Raw genomic sequence first — 18,164 nt, 5'->3', positions numbered from 1 at the left:
ATGTTCTGTATTTTCATGTTTGTAGCCTGATCCAGGGCATTAAAACAATATATGTATTTCAGACCTAGTGGAGTAATAGTAACTAGCCTAATAATAGTAAAGTAACAGGCTACAAACATGATTATCTTAACTTTATTAATTATAAATGTATTAATTTACTATTAATAGTAAATGTGTGAAGTTAGTTACATGAAATGGAAATACTGATAAAATAAAACATATGTAAGACAATTAGGGGTGGGTGATATGGCAAAAATGTCATTTGATTTATTTCAGGAAAATCACGATTCATGATTTTATCACAATTCTTCATGTTGTTTTTACTGTTTTGCAAGTGACTGAGCATTACAGCCAAACTAATTTCCCTATTTTAAAAACAAAGCCTTACAAAATAACAAAAAATAAAATAAAAAATGGCAGACATTTAATTAAAAAGGAAGAAAAACATAGGCTACACATTATACAAATAAAATTAATAAAATGCGCTTTTTCAGCTACAGTTGGTATATTTGACAGTAGCATTCAAGTAAAAAATGAAATGAACAAATATAAAAATTATAACACTAGACTTCACTGTATAAATTATACATTGATTCTTAATAAAAACGAATTTATTAAAGTTCTCAGTCAAGAGCAGTGGGTGATTTTCTCTTCAGGGATAGTTATCCCTCCCCAAATCTGCCAGAGTTTACTCTGTCAAGTCGTTTTAAACCCTAATGAGTTTCTTTCTTCTGTTGAAAATAAAAGTTATTTTGAAAAATGTAACCAGACAGTTGCTGGTCACCAGCAACTTTTTTAAAAATTTTTTTTAACTGGACCGCCGTGTTTTTACAATGCCACAAGTGATCTCACAGGTGAGATGCTGCAAAAGACAAGAGACAAGTGCAACACCTAAACATGTCCGCCAAACAAAAACAATAGGACAAATAGTGCAATGAAATGCAAAAACCTGTAAACCTGTTTCATGTTTGCATGATGGTGACAGGTTGAAAGCTGCTGTTGTTTTCTGTTTTTACAAAGCATTTGCTGTTAATAATAGCCTATTACTGGTGTTATTTATTGCTATTTTTACCTAAAAAATATTTAGCATTTTCTTATATTATTTTTGAGTAGGTTGTGTTTAAGATAAGTTTGTACAACATTTGTCTTCATATTTCAGGCATATTTCTGCAAAGATATTTAACAAATTGTTTTACATTTAAACCAATTTATTTTTTTGCCATATCGTCCAGCCCTACCCATGAATATTACTCTACCATTGCGTTCAATGCGAGTTGTTGAATTGGCGTCGGAGCTCGTCGGTCCGTCGGGCCATCTGATCATTCTTATTGGCTGTTCAGCTACTGCCACCTGCTGGTTCGGACAGGCATTTCTTCTTGCGCAGAACGGACGTGCTCCTTGGCCATCGGCTGTCTAGCGTTGGTTTGGTGTTTCAGGCCAACTTTGGACACAGATGCTGCCAACGTGAGCCAACCCCACAGTCTGCTTTCATCGACACTAGTTTATCAGCGTCAGCTTGGTGTGTTCCTGCCTTAAGATGTGATGGATTGTGCTGTCCAGTTGTCATTTTCACCCAAAAACAGCAGCCGCGCTACCGAAGCGCTCCCTAGTGGTTGTTACCAAAAAAGCATCAGAGTTTCATCCCTTTGCTTCTAGACACGATTAAGGCTGGCAAATAATCTGAAAATAAAGCATCCATTCAGGATTGGAATGAGGTTGACTAATATCACGAACCATTAAAAAAAAAAAAAAAATTCATAACGTTTTTTCTATTTTGAAATTTGACTGGAAAGTCGAAGCTCTGCTCATGCGCATCATTTGAATCATAACGGCCAACTACCACTGTTCGCTGAGGGAAAAGGTAAGCAAAATGTCTTTTCATTAGTAGTTTTAAACAATTTAATGTTTTTTACATTTTGATATGGCTAAAAAATGTATTATGCCACTGTCTTCACAAAGTAATGTCTGGAGTCATGAAATGATTATTTTTAGTCATCAACTATGTTTTTGTCCTGTTGTTTTAATCAGGCTAAACTAATCACTTTTTGGTGAATATAAGCTAAACCAGCCTGCAACGACAATGAGCATTAGAATGAAATAAATACATATTTGGGTCCTGTAATATTATAATAATATGTCATTAATCACGTATTAAGATAATCCATGTTATTTAAATGACTAAATACCCTAAATAGACAATAAAGAGCAATAATGATTCACCACACTGCATAGGATGTACGATGCAATGACAAATTCAAGCCCACAGTTTCACCTAATTAATTATATTAATTTGTTTAGAAGAGAAAAATGCCAAAACACTTGGGGTAATCATAAAAATTGTTCATTACATCATAGATAGGAAATGTTTTTTCAGGAAACGGCAGTCTTGAATAAATAGCAACACTGTAGCAAACAATATGCAATACAAATTACAAAACAAAAATTAAAGCTGCAAGCAGCGATGAAAGGGCCCTCGCACCCGGGCTCACCGCCACCTGTTGGCCTTAGAAAAACAGTGAACAGTGGGCGACATGCATGTAAGCGAGTGAATACAGGAGAATTATGCCAAAGTCAATTCGAAATGCCACACTTCCTGCTGTCAACAGATGGCGCTTTGACCGTAACTGAATATTGCTATGTTGATGTCTTCAGGCCAGGATTTTTATCGAACATGTGAAGTTTGGAGCAGACTGGACATTGTATGCCTGAGTTACAACAACTTCCTGTTTCTTTAGTGGCGTTAATCGCATAAATTAGCACTCAGCCAAGTGTTGCATATGTAGCGTCTGGACCAATCAGCCACACAATTATTCATGGTATTTAATGAATTACCCATAAACTCACTCTCACTATCAAAGTTCTCTGAACTCATCCCCCTAAAACTGCAACCAACATCCCAAGTGTAGCTAGCACACAGGCACAACTAGGTGTCCTGTTACAGTTATATGGTACTTTTATGATCCATAAGAATGCTGTAGAGACTAGTGACTCATCCTTCCTGAGAAGGACAAATAAACTCTCTTAATCCTACGTATTCTCTATATAACCACTTGGGAAATGTATAAACATGTATCCAAGTTTCCCATCTCATGACTTTCCTTTTATAGGCTTTATTCTATGTATTAATTCTCTCTTTTGAACTATTTTGGTATTAATGTTCCATAGTTGCAAATGTATAGTTAACTGAGATCACATTGGCAGCATGCTTGGTATCTACGGACTCCAACTTTCATTTCCTATTTGGTAATTTATGTTACATGTTACTAACTCTGTGACACATTAGTATTATAAGAATCTAGAGGGTTCTTCTCTCAAACATCCAATCCAGTGTCTTATGCTAATATCTTGCTACAGAACAAAGACTCGTAAAACTTCCCTCCGAGGGGGCAACTCCTTATTGGCTCAGACACCTTAAGAGGGTGTGATGTCTCCACCCCTTATATTCATGGATCACAAGATAAAACCTCTTCTCTTCCTGCTCTTCCTCCTCTTCTTCTCTTTTACTGATGAATGCTGACGTCAAGATGATGCTTTAAGAAGCTAGAAGCTTCTAAGGAACCCCAAGCTTGTGCCAGGCCTCGGCCTAGACCTTCCATTCACCAAAGATCCTCTGAATCCAGCCGGTTCTCTTTCGTCAAGAAAATATCAGCAAAGATTAAACGGGAGCCTACAAAAAATTGCATCAGGACAGTTTTAATTCAACTTGGAGAGACATGCAAGTATCAAACTTAGTCTCATTATCGGATACATTGAGTATCCTTACCCCTTTTAAAGAAGGGCCTGTTAAAACTAAACTGATGGTTTGCTCAAGGCTGTTGATCTGCTGAATGTCCAACAATGCTGTAACTTCTTGCTTCCTGTACTCTGCTTTCTCTCTCTCTTGGTAAACTGTATGCATGTATGTGTGTGAATGTTAGAGTAGTTTAAGTGTTTAGTCTAGTTAATAAAGTCTTGTTCATGTCACACGTAAGGTTGTCTGTGTTTTGCGCTCATGTACTGGAGTCCCTATTCATGTCGGTCCTGACTACAGGCTTTTAGTAGAATAAGATTGTTATTTCCCATAACCTGGAAATGAACATTTCTTAGTTAATAAACAATTAACACTGTGTGTTCATTGAACAACAGGTTAATTGATTGTAATATTAATTTTATTACATTAAGTTAATTTTATTGACTGATTAAAATATTAATAATTAATTATAACTAGTTATGATTAATTATTCATATTTATTTTGAGCTAATTTGCTACAAATGGTGGAGAATGCGGGCATGAATAAACAAAGGTTATGAGCTTAAACCACTGTCAATTTAAAAGTGTGCATTTGATAATTCCAGTCAGAATATGTCAGACGATGCGCATTTTGGTCACTAATTGCTGGCTTGTTAGATGCTGATAAAGTGATGGCTTGAATTGACATCTCTACTGTAACTGAAAGAGTCTACTCTTGACACATTTTAGCATATGTTCAAATGGTATCAGTGTAAAGTTAATCTGATTTTAGCGAAGAAATCCTAATCTCAGTATTAGAGCGTAAGCCTGTGTTGACGAAGGAATCTCAGCTCAGCGGCATGTAAACTGTACCAGAATTGATTATTCTGCTTTGGTTGGAGAAATACCAATTGCAGTATTGCTTAACCTGTTTCTGATGAATGAATCTCAGTACAGTGTTATATAAATGTAGATTTGGGTAATGCTCCACTGTTATAGTTAAGATTGATGTCATTCATCTAAACTTTGCCTGCACCTACAAGCATAGCTACCTTTTGACCAAAACTGTGTTTCACTCGCTGAAAGGAACATCAGTATTCATGCACAAGACGGACTTAACTATATATGCTTAAACAAGCTTTGACTTACAGCAAACTGTGTAATTACCCTTTAAACAAGTACAAGACGTTGTTTAAAGTAGAGAGAAGAGTTTACATGAGTAAAATTTGCAAATGGCAAAACATATTTGCATTTTACTGAATGTAAAATCAAGTTTTTGAAAATCTGAAAGTATAAGCGTCACATTTTAACTCTATACGTAACTTGTTTGAAATGAGCAGACAGTCTCAATAAACTGTTTGAATTGCCCAAATGTGCATTGGTTCCCATGACAACGACTTGTCACAGGAAGTGCTAACTCATCACCCTGTGATGCCATATTGTAAACAAACCAAGCTAGGTGGCTAAGCTAACCTCACCTAGCAGCCCTGCACCTCAGGCTAAGCTAACTAATAGCTTCTACAGTTAGTGGTTAGCATCATTTACGTGAAGCCTTTAACTATAGCTTGTGTGTATGCAGTGTGAACTGATCTAAACCAATTTCCCTTAACCATATTCCTGGTTTTCTGATTTCTCTCTTTCCTTACCTTTAATTCTTCTCAGCTAATTTCACCTGCACTTAGGTGCATTTCTCCCTGAACACTGTTCAGCTAAATCTGCAGTTACTAGGGTAATTAAATCTAAATTTAATTACATGTAAACTGTTTAACTAAAGAAGAATTCTAGGATTTATTGAGATTTTTCAATAGCACGTTGACTAAACTTCTGGGAGGGACACACACATGGTGTGGTCCTGAACACGCTGCAGCTGTGACCAACTATACAGTGATTTCCAAAGCTAATCTAATTGTTAATCACTAGTGCTATTGACTATTCCCAATACCAAGTCATTCTGCTGTTTTAATCACTTCTTTAAATATTTTATTGGTTTTAATTATAATAGCAGTCAGCTATTTGTTTTTACTAGAATTATTTCTTTCATCTATGTGATTTATTTACATTTTCCTGTTTAGTCTTGTGTGGTTTAATTTCCCAATATAACCACAAGCAACTAGACATACTCTCCTTCTTGATTTTGTTTATTTACAACAGTTGCTTCAACTTTATGAGCCAGTTACAAAGGAATCTGAATGATTGCTATGGCATAATTTTGAGCACCACTAATAAGCACAATCTAATAGGAAAGCTCTCCTCTTCCTCTCTCTTTCTCTTTTCCATTTGTTCAGAGGTCAAGCCTGTTGTGAGCCATCAGTAAGAAATACTAAGAAATAATTTGACCACAAGAACCATCTTAAGTCATTTATTAAACCTAGCTGCATTTTATACACCTGGCTGCTCACTGTGCCTTTAGCCCTAAATTCTGTTTGATCTTTGCAGTAGTCTCTTGCCCTTACTCTCACCACAAGCGTGCCTAAATGTTGCAGATGCTCAGCCTAACTGCCCAGATGGCAGACCAAAAGGACTGGCTATGTGTCGTGAGGAACACCCTCCTAACCAGTGCTGCTGATCAATTACAGCACCAGAGCCAAAAGCAACTGGACAAAGATGGAAGAGAAGTAAAGGCAGATGACTCAAACCAGAGGTGTGATCTCAATTATCTGACTGAAGTCAACTTCTTCTTGGCCCACATCCTCGCTGTTTTGAAACAGGAGGTGAACAACCTCAAACTCCAGATCACAGAGACTCACAAGGAGCTGATGCATGCTAAAAGCCACATAGACCAGCTAGAGATGGAGGCTCGGGACAGACACAAGGACCCTGACAGAATAGAGACACAGAAGAAAAGAGAACTGAGACTCTCTTACCTGCAGCAAACAGAACCACTGCAGGAGAAACATCTCACTTCACTGCATGGAGTCAGCAGAAGAACCTCCCCCAGCCAAGCACAGAGGTACAGAGGGGGAAGCCAAAGCCTTCTGCTTGACACCTTATCAGCCAATTTCCTGAAATCCTCTGCAGCTGCAGAAGGAGAAGGATTAATTCAGACAGACCCAGGTACCAGACCTACCACAGGGAGAAGCCAGGGATGGGAGCATCCTCTTCCTGCAGACACAGCAGGATCTCCAACAGCAGGCAGCACAAGGACGACTGGACACGCCTGCATCGGACCTGCAGGAGCTTCTAACGCTAGTAAGATAGCTCCTTGAACAGTTCTTACCTGAGGAGTACTCAGAAGTAGAAGCTTCTGACCACTCACACAACACCAGCTCAGAGACCTGAGCTTGTCTACTGTCTACATCAACCGCAATGGAACGACCACCACTCCAAGAGACACATACAACCAGAGCCCATCACAGCCTTCCAGCCTTGTGTGCCAGTGGTGTGTCTGATCTCTCTACACCTTCAACGTCGTTCGCTGTTGTCCATAGAAAGAACAACAACGATCGAAAGGGGGGATGTAGCGTCTGGACCAATCAGCCACACAATTATTCATGGTATTTAATGAATTACCCATAAACTCACTCTCACTATCAAAGTTCTCTGAACTCATCCCCCTAAAACTGCAACCAACATCCCAAGTGTAGCTAGCACACAGGCACAACTAGGTGTCCTGTTACAGTTATATGGTACTTTTATGATCCATAAGAATGCTGTAGAGACTAGTGACTCATCCTTCCTGAGAAGGACAAATAAACTCTCTTAATCCTACGTATTCTCTATATAACCACTTGGGAAATGTATAAACATGTATCCAAGTTTCCCATCTCATGACTTTCCTTTTATAGGCTTTATTCTATGTATTAATTCTCTCTTTTGAACTATTTTGGTATTAATGTTCCATAGTTGCAAATGTATAGTTAACTGAGATCACATTGGCAGCATGCTTGGTATCTACGGACTCCAACTTTCATTTCCTATTTGGTAATTTATGTTACATGTTACTAACTCTGTGACACATTAGTATTATAAGAATCTAGAGGGTTCTTCTCTCAAACATCCAATCCAGTGTCTTATGCTAATATCTTGCTACAGAACAAAGACTCGTAAAACTTCCCTCCGAGGGGGCAACTCCTTATTGGCTCAGACACCTTAAGAGGGTGTGATGTCTCCACCCCTTATATTCATGGATCACAAGATAAAACCTCTTCTCTTCCTCCTCTTCTTCTCTTTTACTGATGAATGCTGACGTCAAGATGATGCTTTAAGAAGCTAGAAGCTTCTAAGGAACCCCAAGCTTGTGCCAGGCCTCGGCCTAGACCTTCCATTCACCAAAGATCCTCTGAATCCAGCCGGTTCTCTTTCGTCAAGAAAATATCAGCAAAGATTCAACGGGAGCCTCCACAAATTGCATCAGGACAGTTTTAATTCAACTTGGAGAGACATGCAAGTATCAAACTTAGTCTCATTATCGGATACATTGAGTATCCTTACCCCTTTTAAAGAAGGGCCTGTTAAAACTAAACTGATGGTTTGCTCAAGGCTGTTGATCTGCTGAATGTCCAACAATGCTGTAACTTCTTGCTTCCTGTACTCTGCTTTCTCTCTCTCTTGGTAAACTGTATGCATGTATGTGTGTGAATGTTAGAGTAGTTTAAGTGTTTAGTCTAGTTAATAAAGTCTTGTTCATGTCACACGTAAGGTTGTCTGTGTTTTGCGCTCATGTACTGGAGTCCCTATTCATGTCGGTCCTGACTACAGGCTTTTAGTAGAATAAGATTGTTATTTCCCATAACCTGGAAATGAACATTTCTTAGTTAATAAACAATTAACACTGTGTGTTCATTGAACAACAGGTTAATTGATTGTAATATTAATTTTATTACATTAAGTTAATTTTATTGACTGATTAAAATATTAATAATTAATTATAACTAGTTATGATTAATTATTCATATTTATTTTGAGCTAATTTGCTACACATGATTTGACGTGTTTCTAGCATGTTTCATACTTCGTGGCATAATGAAATGTGAATCTGGTAGTGAATTACAGTGTAAAGCATGCCATTTCCTGTTGCCAGCAGGTGGCGCTATGGCTAACTGAATATTGTCATATAGATGTCTTTAGGCTAGGACTCTTATCACTCATGTGAAGTTTGGGGCAGATCGGACATTGTATGCCTGAGTTACAGCAGCTTCCTCTTTCATGGCGAAACATCAGACTTTGTCAGGCCGCCACAGACACGCCCTTCACCGAAAACTCAAGATCTTTGATATTTATCATTGCTACGGTCTTAAGATGATAACATTTGATGTTGATCTGGTTAAATCTCTATGAGGAGTTAATCACAGTGTAAAACATGTAATTTCCTGTTGACTACAGGTGGCGCTATGATTGTAACTGAATATTGTTATGAAGATGTCCTCAGGTCAGGACTCTAATAAAACATGTGAAGTTTGGGGCATATCGGACATTGTTTGTCTGAGTTGCAACAACTTCCTTGTTCATGGCGAAACATCAGACTTTGTCGGTCCGCCACAGACATGCCCTTCAGTGAAAACTCTAGATCTTCGCAATTTAATGTCTCAAAGGCCTTTAGATTAGACTGACCAAATATGATGTTGATCTGATTAAAGCTCTAGGAGGAGTTCATTAAAGTACAACGTCTGGAAATGGCAAAAACTGCACAAATTTTGCAAAGAAAATTCAAAATATCTGACTTCCTGTTGGTTTTCAGATTTCACTCCAAGAGACTTTTTTGTAGGTATTGGGCTGTTAGATGTGTGTACCTAATTTCATACCTGTATGTGAAACGTAGTGTCAGGGGCACTTTTTTGAATTTTTTTAGGTGGCGCTATCGAGCCATTTTGCCACACTTAATTCTGAAACCCATATCAGACGTAAATTTTCACCACTTCTGACGCATTTGCAAAGTTTCATGAGTTTTCGAGTATGTTTCGGCCTTCAAAAAAGTGATTCACCTTACATGGCGAAACATCAGACTTTGACGGTCACCACGGACACGCCCTTCATCAAAAACTCAAGATCTTTGCAATTTAACATATCAAAGGCCTTAGGATTAGACTGGCCATATATGATGTTGATCTGGTTTAATCTCTATGAGGAGTTAATCACAGTGTAAAACATGTAATTTCCTGTTGCCCCCAGGTGGCGCTATGACTGTAACTGAAAATTGTCATATAGATGTCTTCAAGTCAGGACTCTAATAAAACATGTGAAGTTTGGGGCAGATCAGACATTGTATGCCCGAGTTACAACAACTTCCTGTTTCATGGCGAAACATCGAACTTTGCCAGGCCGCCACGGACACGCCCTTCATCGAAAACTCTAGATCTTCGCAATTTAACGTCTCAAAGGCCTTTAGATTAGACTGACCAAATATGATGTTGATCTGATTAAAGCTTTAGGAGGAGTTCGTTAAAGTACAACATGTGGAAATGGAAAAAACTGCCAAAATTTTGTAGAGAAAATTCAAAATATCTCACTTCCTGTTGGGTTTACAAACTTTGCACCCAGGGGCTTTTTTGTAGGTATTGGGCTGTCTACATCTGTCTACCGAATTTTATAACTGTACGTGAAACGTAGCACGAAGGGTGCTTAATTGAAATTTTGTAGTTGGCGCTATCGAGCCATTTTGCCACACCTAATTCTGAAACCCTTATCAGATGTAAATTTTCACCACTTCTGACGCGTGTGTAAGAGTTTTTGAGAACGTTTAGGCCCTCAAAAATGCGATTCATTTTGGAGAAGAAGAATAATTGGCTGAGCAATTCCAATAGGGTCCTCATACCATCGGTGCTCGGGCCCTAATGAACAATTAATTTTGAGTTTGAACTTTTAGCATTTATTTATTTTTATTTATTTAACCTTTATTTAACCAGTCAAGTCAATAAGAACATGTTCTTATTTTCAATGCATGTAGTGTAGAGATTCAAAAGCTTAATCCTTTTGTTCATTAACCTTGACAATACAGTGACTGTAAAGAGTAGAATATTCAATATGACCTTAGCAACATTGCTTAAAAAGAATGTCAGACAATGGAAACCAAAATCATCAACACATTGAGGGGATCGCATGCAAGAAAGGGAGTGCGTTTGAGACAGAGTACATGACCTTGGTATCGGTGTATCATTCAGTGTAAACTGATAATCGTATCACGTATAGAGGTAACATGAATGTCATGCTTTGCATCAGATGCTTTGCATCACAGAAATACATTTTATTTTAAAGTATATAATAGAAAACTATTGTTTTAAATTGTAATAATATTTCACAGTATTGCTGTTTTTTTCTGTATGTTTGATATACACCATGATGAACTTGAGACATGATCACAAAGGGTTTTTTTCACATAGCATACCTGACTGAAAGAGCTCATTTTTATGCAGGTCATTACAGCTCATTATGCGAATCTTTTGTCTTCTCAGGTGTGAATCAGCATTATTCATGAAGATTTACACCTCCATGCATACTGTGTTTCTTGACAAAAAGTGTTGTACAAAAACTAAATCAATATATTGTTTTATATGAACGAGTAGGCAGGATCATTTTTACATCATTGAAGCAAAAACTCTAGTCTACAACCTCCAATACCCAGAAGTCTTGCGAACACAGATTTAATATATTTTTTGGTCTTATTTCAGTGAGTTAAGTTTTTTGTTTTTTCAATAACCACGCATAAATGTTATTCCTTCAAAAACACAAACATGTACATACATGTTCCTCACATATTATTGTAGCCTAGTTTGTGCTGAATACAGTGTAATGACACTTTTGTCATTAATATGTTTATGAACAACTGAAAAAAGCACAAATGTCAGGGCATGTCAAAACTTCTCCAAGCCCCAAATCAGCCTCAGACTCCAGAGGGTTAAATAATAAAAAAGTAAACATATGCATGGTATAATAATAATAATAATAATGGGGGCTTTCATACTGGATTGTTCTTGAAATTTAGATATAGGAACTAGCCACCAGGGTGGTCCCCCAAGAACTAATGTTCCCCTTGGGCCTGAAGTGACATAAACTGTGCTTGTTTTTTTTTTTTGACATCGACCGGTTCCCTGATTACCGCTGAATCGCCATCACCTGCTTTCAGATGGAGCGGCATTTAATAGACCGAGCCGTAGATCACTGATAAGACACGCAATATCGCGTTCAATATCAATATGTATCGCAGTCAATATTGAACGCGATACTGCGTGTCTTATCAGTGATCTACGGCTCTGTCTATTAAATGCCGCTTCATTTGAAAGCAGGTGATGGCGATTTAGCGGTAATCAGGGAACCAGCTTTACTGAAGAAATGCGCGTGACAAAAGCATTCGATACATCGCCCAGCCCTACTCTAAACACACATCTTAAGCATTCAGAATTATGCAAGTTGATACTTTTTCCTTGTAATCGTGCCTTTGAACAATTACGAAATTGTGGCATCTGTAATCAATGACTATTTTGACAACTAATTGTTTAATGCAATACTGTGTTTTATATTGGGCAAATAAATAAATAAGTCCATAGACTTGTTCCGGTCTGGATATTCTCGATAGTTACATCTCAAAATTGGCAAGACCGCAATTTTTTTGTTCTAAAATTGAAAAGTCTTCCGCACCGTCAAAATAAAAGTCACAAAAACAAGCACAGTTTGTAACTTGAAATTTTGGGAAGTCTACCTCCCCACCACACCCAATTCTCAATTTATCTAGACTCCTGCAGCAATATCAATATACACACCCAACATTAATGCTTGAATTAGTATGGAAATATATATATTTATTAACCAATTTTTTTTGTTAGATCTGCTCCTCCTCCTTCAGTGACGCTCCTCCAACTGCAATTGACCAATAAATGCTGGCATATTCCCATCAGCCTACAAGTGAAGACAAGCATCAAGAACAAAGCGGTTGGTGTTTATTCCTGATCCTTCATTAATAATATATAATGTTATACATTAAGTTTATGATGATTTATTATGGTTATTTTAGACCAGATGGAGGTGGAAATGAAAAGAAAAGAAAAGAATCAAATGAGGTGGAGGAGAAACATCATTTCATCACTGGAGAAAAATCTTTAACTTTCTCACAGACTGAAAAGACTGAAGCCAAGAAGTTGTTCGCTTGCCCTCAGTGTGGAAAGAGTTTCACACATAAAAGAAATCTCAGGGAGCACATGAGTACTCATTCTGAAGAGAAACTGTTGACATGTGACCAGTGTGGAGAAGGTTTTGCACATAAAAGAAATCTCAGGGAGCACATGAGTACTCATTCTGAAGAGAAACTGTTGACATGTGACCAGTGTGGAGAGGGTTTTGCACATAAAAGAAATCTCGGGGAGCACATGAGTACTCATTCTGAAGAGAAACTGTTGACATGTGACCAGTGTGGAGAAGGTTTTGCACATAAAAGAAATCTCAGGGAGCACATGAGTACTCATTCTGAAGAGAAACCGTTGACATGTGACCAGTGTGGAAAGAGTTTCGCACGTAAAAGAAATCTCAGGGAGCACATGAGTACTCATTCTGAAGAGAAACTGTTCACATGTGACCAGTGTGGAGAGGGTTTCACACGTAAAATAAATCTCAGGGAGCACATGAGTACTCATTCTGAAGAGAAACTGTTGACATGTGACCAGTGTGGAGAAGGTTTTGCACATAAAAGAAATCTCAGGGAGCACATGAGTACTCATTCTGAAGAGAAACCGTTGACATGTGACCAGTGTGGAAAGAGTTTCGCACGTAAAAGAAATCTCAGGGAGCACATGAGTACTCATTCTGAAGAGAAACTGTTCACATGTGACCAGTGTGGAGAGGGTTTCACACGTAAAATAAATCTCAGGGAGCACATGAGTACTCATTCTGAAGAGAAACTGTTGACATGTGACCAGTGTGGAGAAGGTTTTGCACATAAAAGAAATCTCAGGGAGCACATGAGTACTCATTCTGAAGAGAAACCGTTGACATGTGACCAGTGTGGAAAGAGTTTCGCACGTAAAAGAAATCTCAGGGAGCACATGAGTACTCATTCTGAAGAGAAACTGTTCACATGTGACCAGTGTGGAGAGGGTTTCACACGTAAAATAAATCTCAGGGAGCACATGAGTACTCATTCTGAAGAGAAACCGTTGACATGTGACCAGTGTGGAGAGGGTTTTGCACATAAAATAAATCTCAGGGAGCACATGAGTACTCATTCTGAAGAGAAACCGTTGACATGTGACCAGTGTGGAGAAGGTTTTGCACATAAAAGAAATCTCAGGGAGCACATGAGTACTCATTCTGAAGAGAAACTGTTGACATGTGACCAGTGTGGAGAGGGTTTTGCACATAAAAGAAATCTCAGGGAGCACATGAGTACTCATTCTGAAGAGAAACTGTTGACATGTGACCAGTGTGGAGAAGGTTTTGCACATAAAAGAAATCTCAGGGAGCACATGAGTACTCATTCTGAAGAGAAACCGTTGACATGTGACCAGTGTGGAGAAGGTTTTGCACATAAAAGAAATCTCAGGGAGCACATGAGTACTCATTCTGAAGAGAAACCGTTGACATGTGACCAGTGTGGAGAGGGTTTTGCACATAAAAGAAATCTCAGGGAGCACGTGAGTACTCATTCTGAAGAGAAACTGTTGACATGTGACCAGTGTGGAGAGGGTTTTGCACATAAAAGAAATCTCGGGGAGCACATGAGTACTCATTCTGAAGAGAAACCGTTGACATGTGACCAGTGTGGAGAGGGTTTCACACGTAAAATAAATCTCAGGGAGCACATGAGTACTCATTCTGAAGAGAAACCGTTGACATGTGACCAGTGTGGAGAGGGTTTTGCACATAAAAGAAATCTCAGGGAGCACATGAGTACTCATTCTGAAGAGAAACTGTTGACATGTGACCAGTGTGGAGAAGGTTTTGCACATAAAAGAAATCTCAGGGAGCACATGAGTACTCATTCTGAAGAGAAACCGTTGACATGTGACCAGTGTGGAGAGGGTTTCGCACGTAAAATAAATCTCAGGGAGCACATGAGTACTCATTCTGAAGAGAAACCGTTGACATGTGACCAGTGTGGAGAGGGTTTTGCATGTAAAGAAAGCCTGAATGAGCACATAGGAACTCATGCTGAAGAGAAACCGTTGACATGTGACCAGTGTGGAGAGGGTTTCACACGTAAAATAAATCTCAGGGAGCACATGAGTACTCATTCTAATGAGAATCTGTTGACATGTGACCAGCGTGGAGAGGGTTTTGCATGTAAAGAAAGCCTGAATGAGCACATAGGAACTCATGCTGAAGAGAAACCGTTGACATGTGACCAGTGTGGAGAGGGTTTTGCACATAAAAGAAATCTCAGGGAGCACATGAGTACTCATTCTGAAGAGAAACTGTTGACATGTGACCAGTGTGGAGAAGGTTTTGCACATAAAAGAAATCTCAGGGAGCACATGAGTACTCATTCTGAAGAGAAACCGTTGACATGTGACCAGTGTGGAGAGGGTTTCACACGTAAAATAAATCTCAGGGAGCACATGAGTACTCATTCTGAAGAGAAACCGTTGACATGTGACCAGTGTGGAGAGGGTTTTGCACATAAAAGAAATCTCAGGGAGCACATGAGTACTCATTCTGAAGAGAAACTGTTGACATGTGACCAGTGTGGAGAAGGTTTTGCACATAAAAGAAATCTCAGGGAGCACATGAGTACTCATTCTGAAGAGAAACCGTTGACATGTGACCAGTGTGGACAGGGTTTCGCATGTAAAGAAAGCCTGAATGAGCACATAGGAACTCATGCTGAAGAAAGATTGTTCACATGTGACCAGTGTGGAAAGAGTTTCGCACGTAAAAGAAATCTCAGGGAGCACATGAGTACTCATTCTGAAGAGAAACTGTTGACATGTGACCAGTGTGGAGAGGGTTTCACACGTAAAAGAAATCTCAGGGAGCACATGAGTACTCATTCTACAGAGAAACTGTTGACATGTGACCAGTGTGGAGAAGGTTTTGCACATAAAAGAAATCTCAGGGAGCACATGAGTACTCATTCTGAAGAGAAACCGTTGACATGTGACCAGTGTGGAGAGGGTTTCACACATAAAAGAAATCTCAGGGAGCACATGAGTACTCATTCTACAGAGAAACTGTTGACATGTGACCAGTGTGGAGAAGGTTTTGCACATAAAAGAAATCTCAGGGAGCACATGAGTACTCATTCTGAAGAGAAACCGTTGACATGTGACCAGTGTGGAGAGGGTTTTGTATGTAAAGAAAGCCTGAATGAGCACATAGGAACTCATGCTGAAGAAAGATTGTTCACATGTGACCAGTGTGGAAAGAGTTTTGCACGTAAAAGAAATCTCAGGGAGCACATGAGTACTCATTCTGAAGAGAAACTGTTGACATGTGACCAGTGTGGAGAGGGTTTCACACGTAAAAGAAATCTCAGGGAGCACATGAGTACTCATTCTACAGAGAAACTGTTGACATGTGACCAGTGTGGAGAAGGTTTTGCACATAAAAGAAATCTCAGGGAGCACATGAGTACTCATTCTGAAGAGAAACCGTTGACATGTGACCAGTGTGGAGAGGGTTTCACACATAAAAGAAATCTCAGGGAGCACATGAGTACTCATTCTACAGAGAAACTGTTGACATGTGACCAGTGTGGAGAAGGTTTTGCACATAAAAGAAATCTCAGGGAGCACATGAGTACTCATTCTGAAGAGAAACCGTTGACATGTGACCAGTGTGGAGAGGGTTTTGTATGTAAAGAAAGCCTGAATGAGCACATAGGAACTCATGCTGAAGAAAGATTGTTCACATGTGACCAGTGTGGAAAGAGTTTTGCACGTAAAAGAAATCTCAGGGAGCACATGAGTACTCATTCTGAAGAGAAACTGTTCACATGTGACCAGTGTGGAGAGGGTTTCACACGTAAAAGAAATCTCAGGGAGCACATGAGTACTCATTCTAATGAGAAACTATTGACATGGGACCAGAAACCTTACAAGTGTTCACACTGCTACAAGAGATTCAGTAAGTCAGATCATCTGCAAAGACATGAGCGGATCCACACTGGAGAGAAACCTTACAAGTGTTCACACTGCGACAAGAGGTTCACTCTGTCAAATTATCTGAAAAGTCATGAGAGGATCCACACTGGAGAGAAACCTTACAAGTGTTCACACTGCGACAAGAGGTTCACTTTGTCAAATCATCTGAAAAGACATGAGAGGATCCACACTGGAGAGAAACCTTACAAGTGTTCACACTGCGACAAGAGATTCAGTCAGTCAGGAGACCTGAAAAGACATGAGAGGATCCACACTGGAGAGAAACCTTACAAGTGTTCACACTGCGACAAGAGGTTCACTTTGTCAAATCATCTGAAAAGACATGAGAGGATCCACACTGGAGAGAAACCTTACAAGTGTTCACACTGCGACAAGAGATTCAGTCGGTCAGGAGACCTGAAAACACATGAGAGGATCCACACTGGAGAGAAACCTTACAAGTGTTCACACTGCGACAAGAGGTTCACTCTGTCAGATCATCGGAAAAAACATGAGAGGATCCACACTGGAGAGAAACCTTACAAGTGTTCACACTGCGACAAGAGGTTCACTCTGTCAAATCATCTGAAAAGACATGAGAGGATCCACACTGGAGAGAAACCTTACAAGTGTTCACACTGCGACAAGAGATTCAGTCAGTCAGGAGACCTGAAAACACATGAGAGGATCCACACTGGAGAGAAACCATACATGTGTTCACACTGCAAAAAGAAATTCAGTCAGTCAGGACATCTGAAAAGACATGAGAGGATCCACACTGGAGAGAAACCATATCTGTAAAACTATTATCTGTAAAAAGTTGTGAGATTGTCCACATTTCATTGTATGTGATTCTTTCCAACAGAGAAACATTTGTTCATTTAAGTTCGACTTGTTCATCAAAGGGGAAAGTAATGTGTTGCCATGGCTTTGACAAACCTTTATGATTCATGTTTTATAGCATGATATGAAAGTCTTGTGAAGTTGTTAGGTTAAAGGAGTGCTGTGGTGTTGACGTCTGTCAATCTGTGAATAAAATGATATTAACTCCCTCGAGTCAGAGGTATCTCTGGTGATACCACCTCGGTTTTTTTCTTATCAGTTTGAAAGAGACTCAAAATACTCCGTCAATGTTGCACATACAATTAAGAGTTATATACCATTTTAATCTGTGAAATATCTTTTTATTTTTGTATACTCAGAGTAAAAGCAAAATGTTGTGCTCGTCGCAATCATGTATTTATTATCTTAAAAAGTGTCTATCTGCATGTTAAAGCCATGGTTAGTGAGCTCTGGAAGCCTCTGTTAGTTCCTGGAATGCCACATGGCCTGTTCTTCTTTAGAGTAATTTGTGGACTAAAGGTGCACAGAGCGTCCTCCGGCTGCAAGTATGAATTGAAAACACAGTATCCAGCATTCATAGTGATGACAACAAATATTGAATAATATTA

The 18,164-nt window shown here is 39.0% G+C and overlaps 2 protein-coding genes across 2 annotated transcripts; both read left to right on the top strand.

The window, feature by feature from the left end:
* Positions 1–11,956: 11,956 nt before the first annotated feature.
* Positions 11,957–16,178, top strand: LOC137028245 (zinc finger protein 208-like). Its single transcript, XM_067397012.1, has 3 exons — positions 11,957–12,571; positions 12,654–16,090; positions 16,156–16,178. The coding sequence occupies exons 2-3, from the start codon at positions 12,838–12,840 to the stop codon at positions 16,176–16,178; spliced, it is 3,276 nt and encodes a 1,091-aa protein (XP_067253113.1). The 5' UTR covers positions 11,957–12,571; positions 12,654–12,837.
* Positions 16,131–17,789, top strand: LOC137028114 (zinc finger protein 135-like). Its single transcript, XM_067396873.1, has one exon. It carries the CDS (start codon positions 16,198–16,200, stop codon positions 17,512–17,514), a length of 1,317 nt encoding a protein of 438 aa, XP_067252974.1. The 5' UTR covers positions 16,131–16,197; the 3' UTR covers positions 17,515–17,789.
* Positions 17,790–18,164: the final 375 nt, after the last annotated feature.

This window comes from Chanodichthys erythropterus, chromosome 10, assembly GCF_024489055.1.
Source record: "Chanodichthys erythropterus isolate Z2021 chromosome 10, ASM2448905v1, whole genome shotgun sequence".
Taxonomy (NCBI): domain Eukaryota; kingdom Metazoa; phylum Chordata; class Actinopteri; order Cypriniformes; family Xenocyprididae; genus Chanodichthys; species Chanodichthys erythropterus.
Note: the sequence above shows the minus strand (reverse complement) of the source record. Positions and strands in the feature narration are given on the sequence as shown.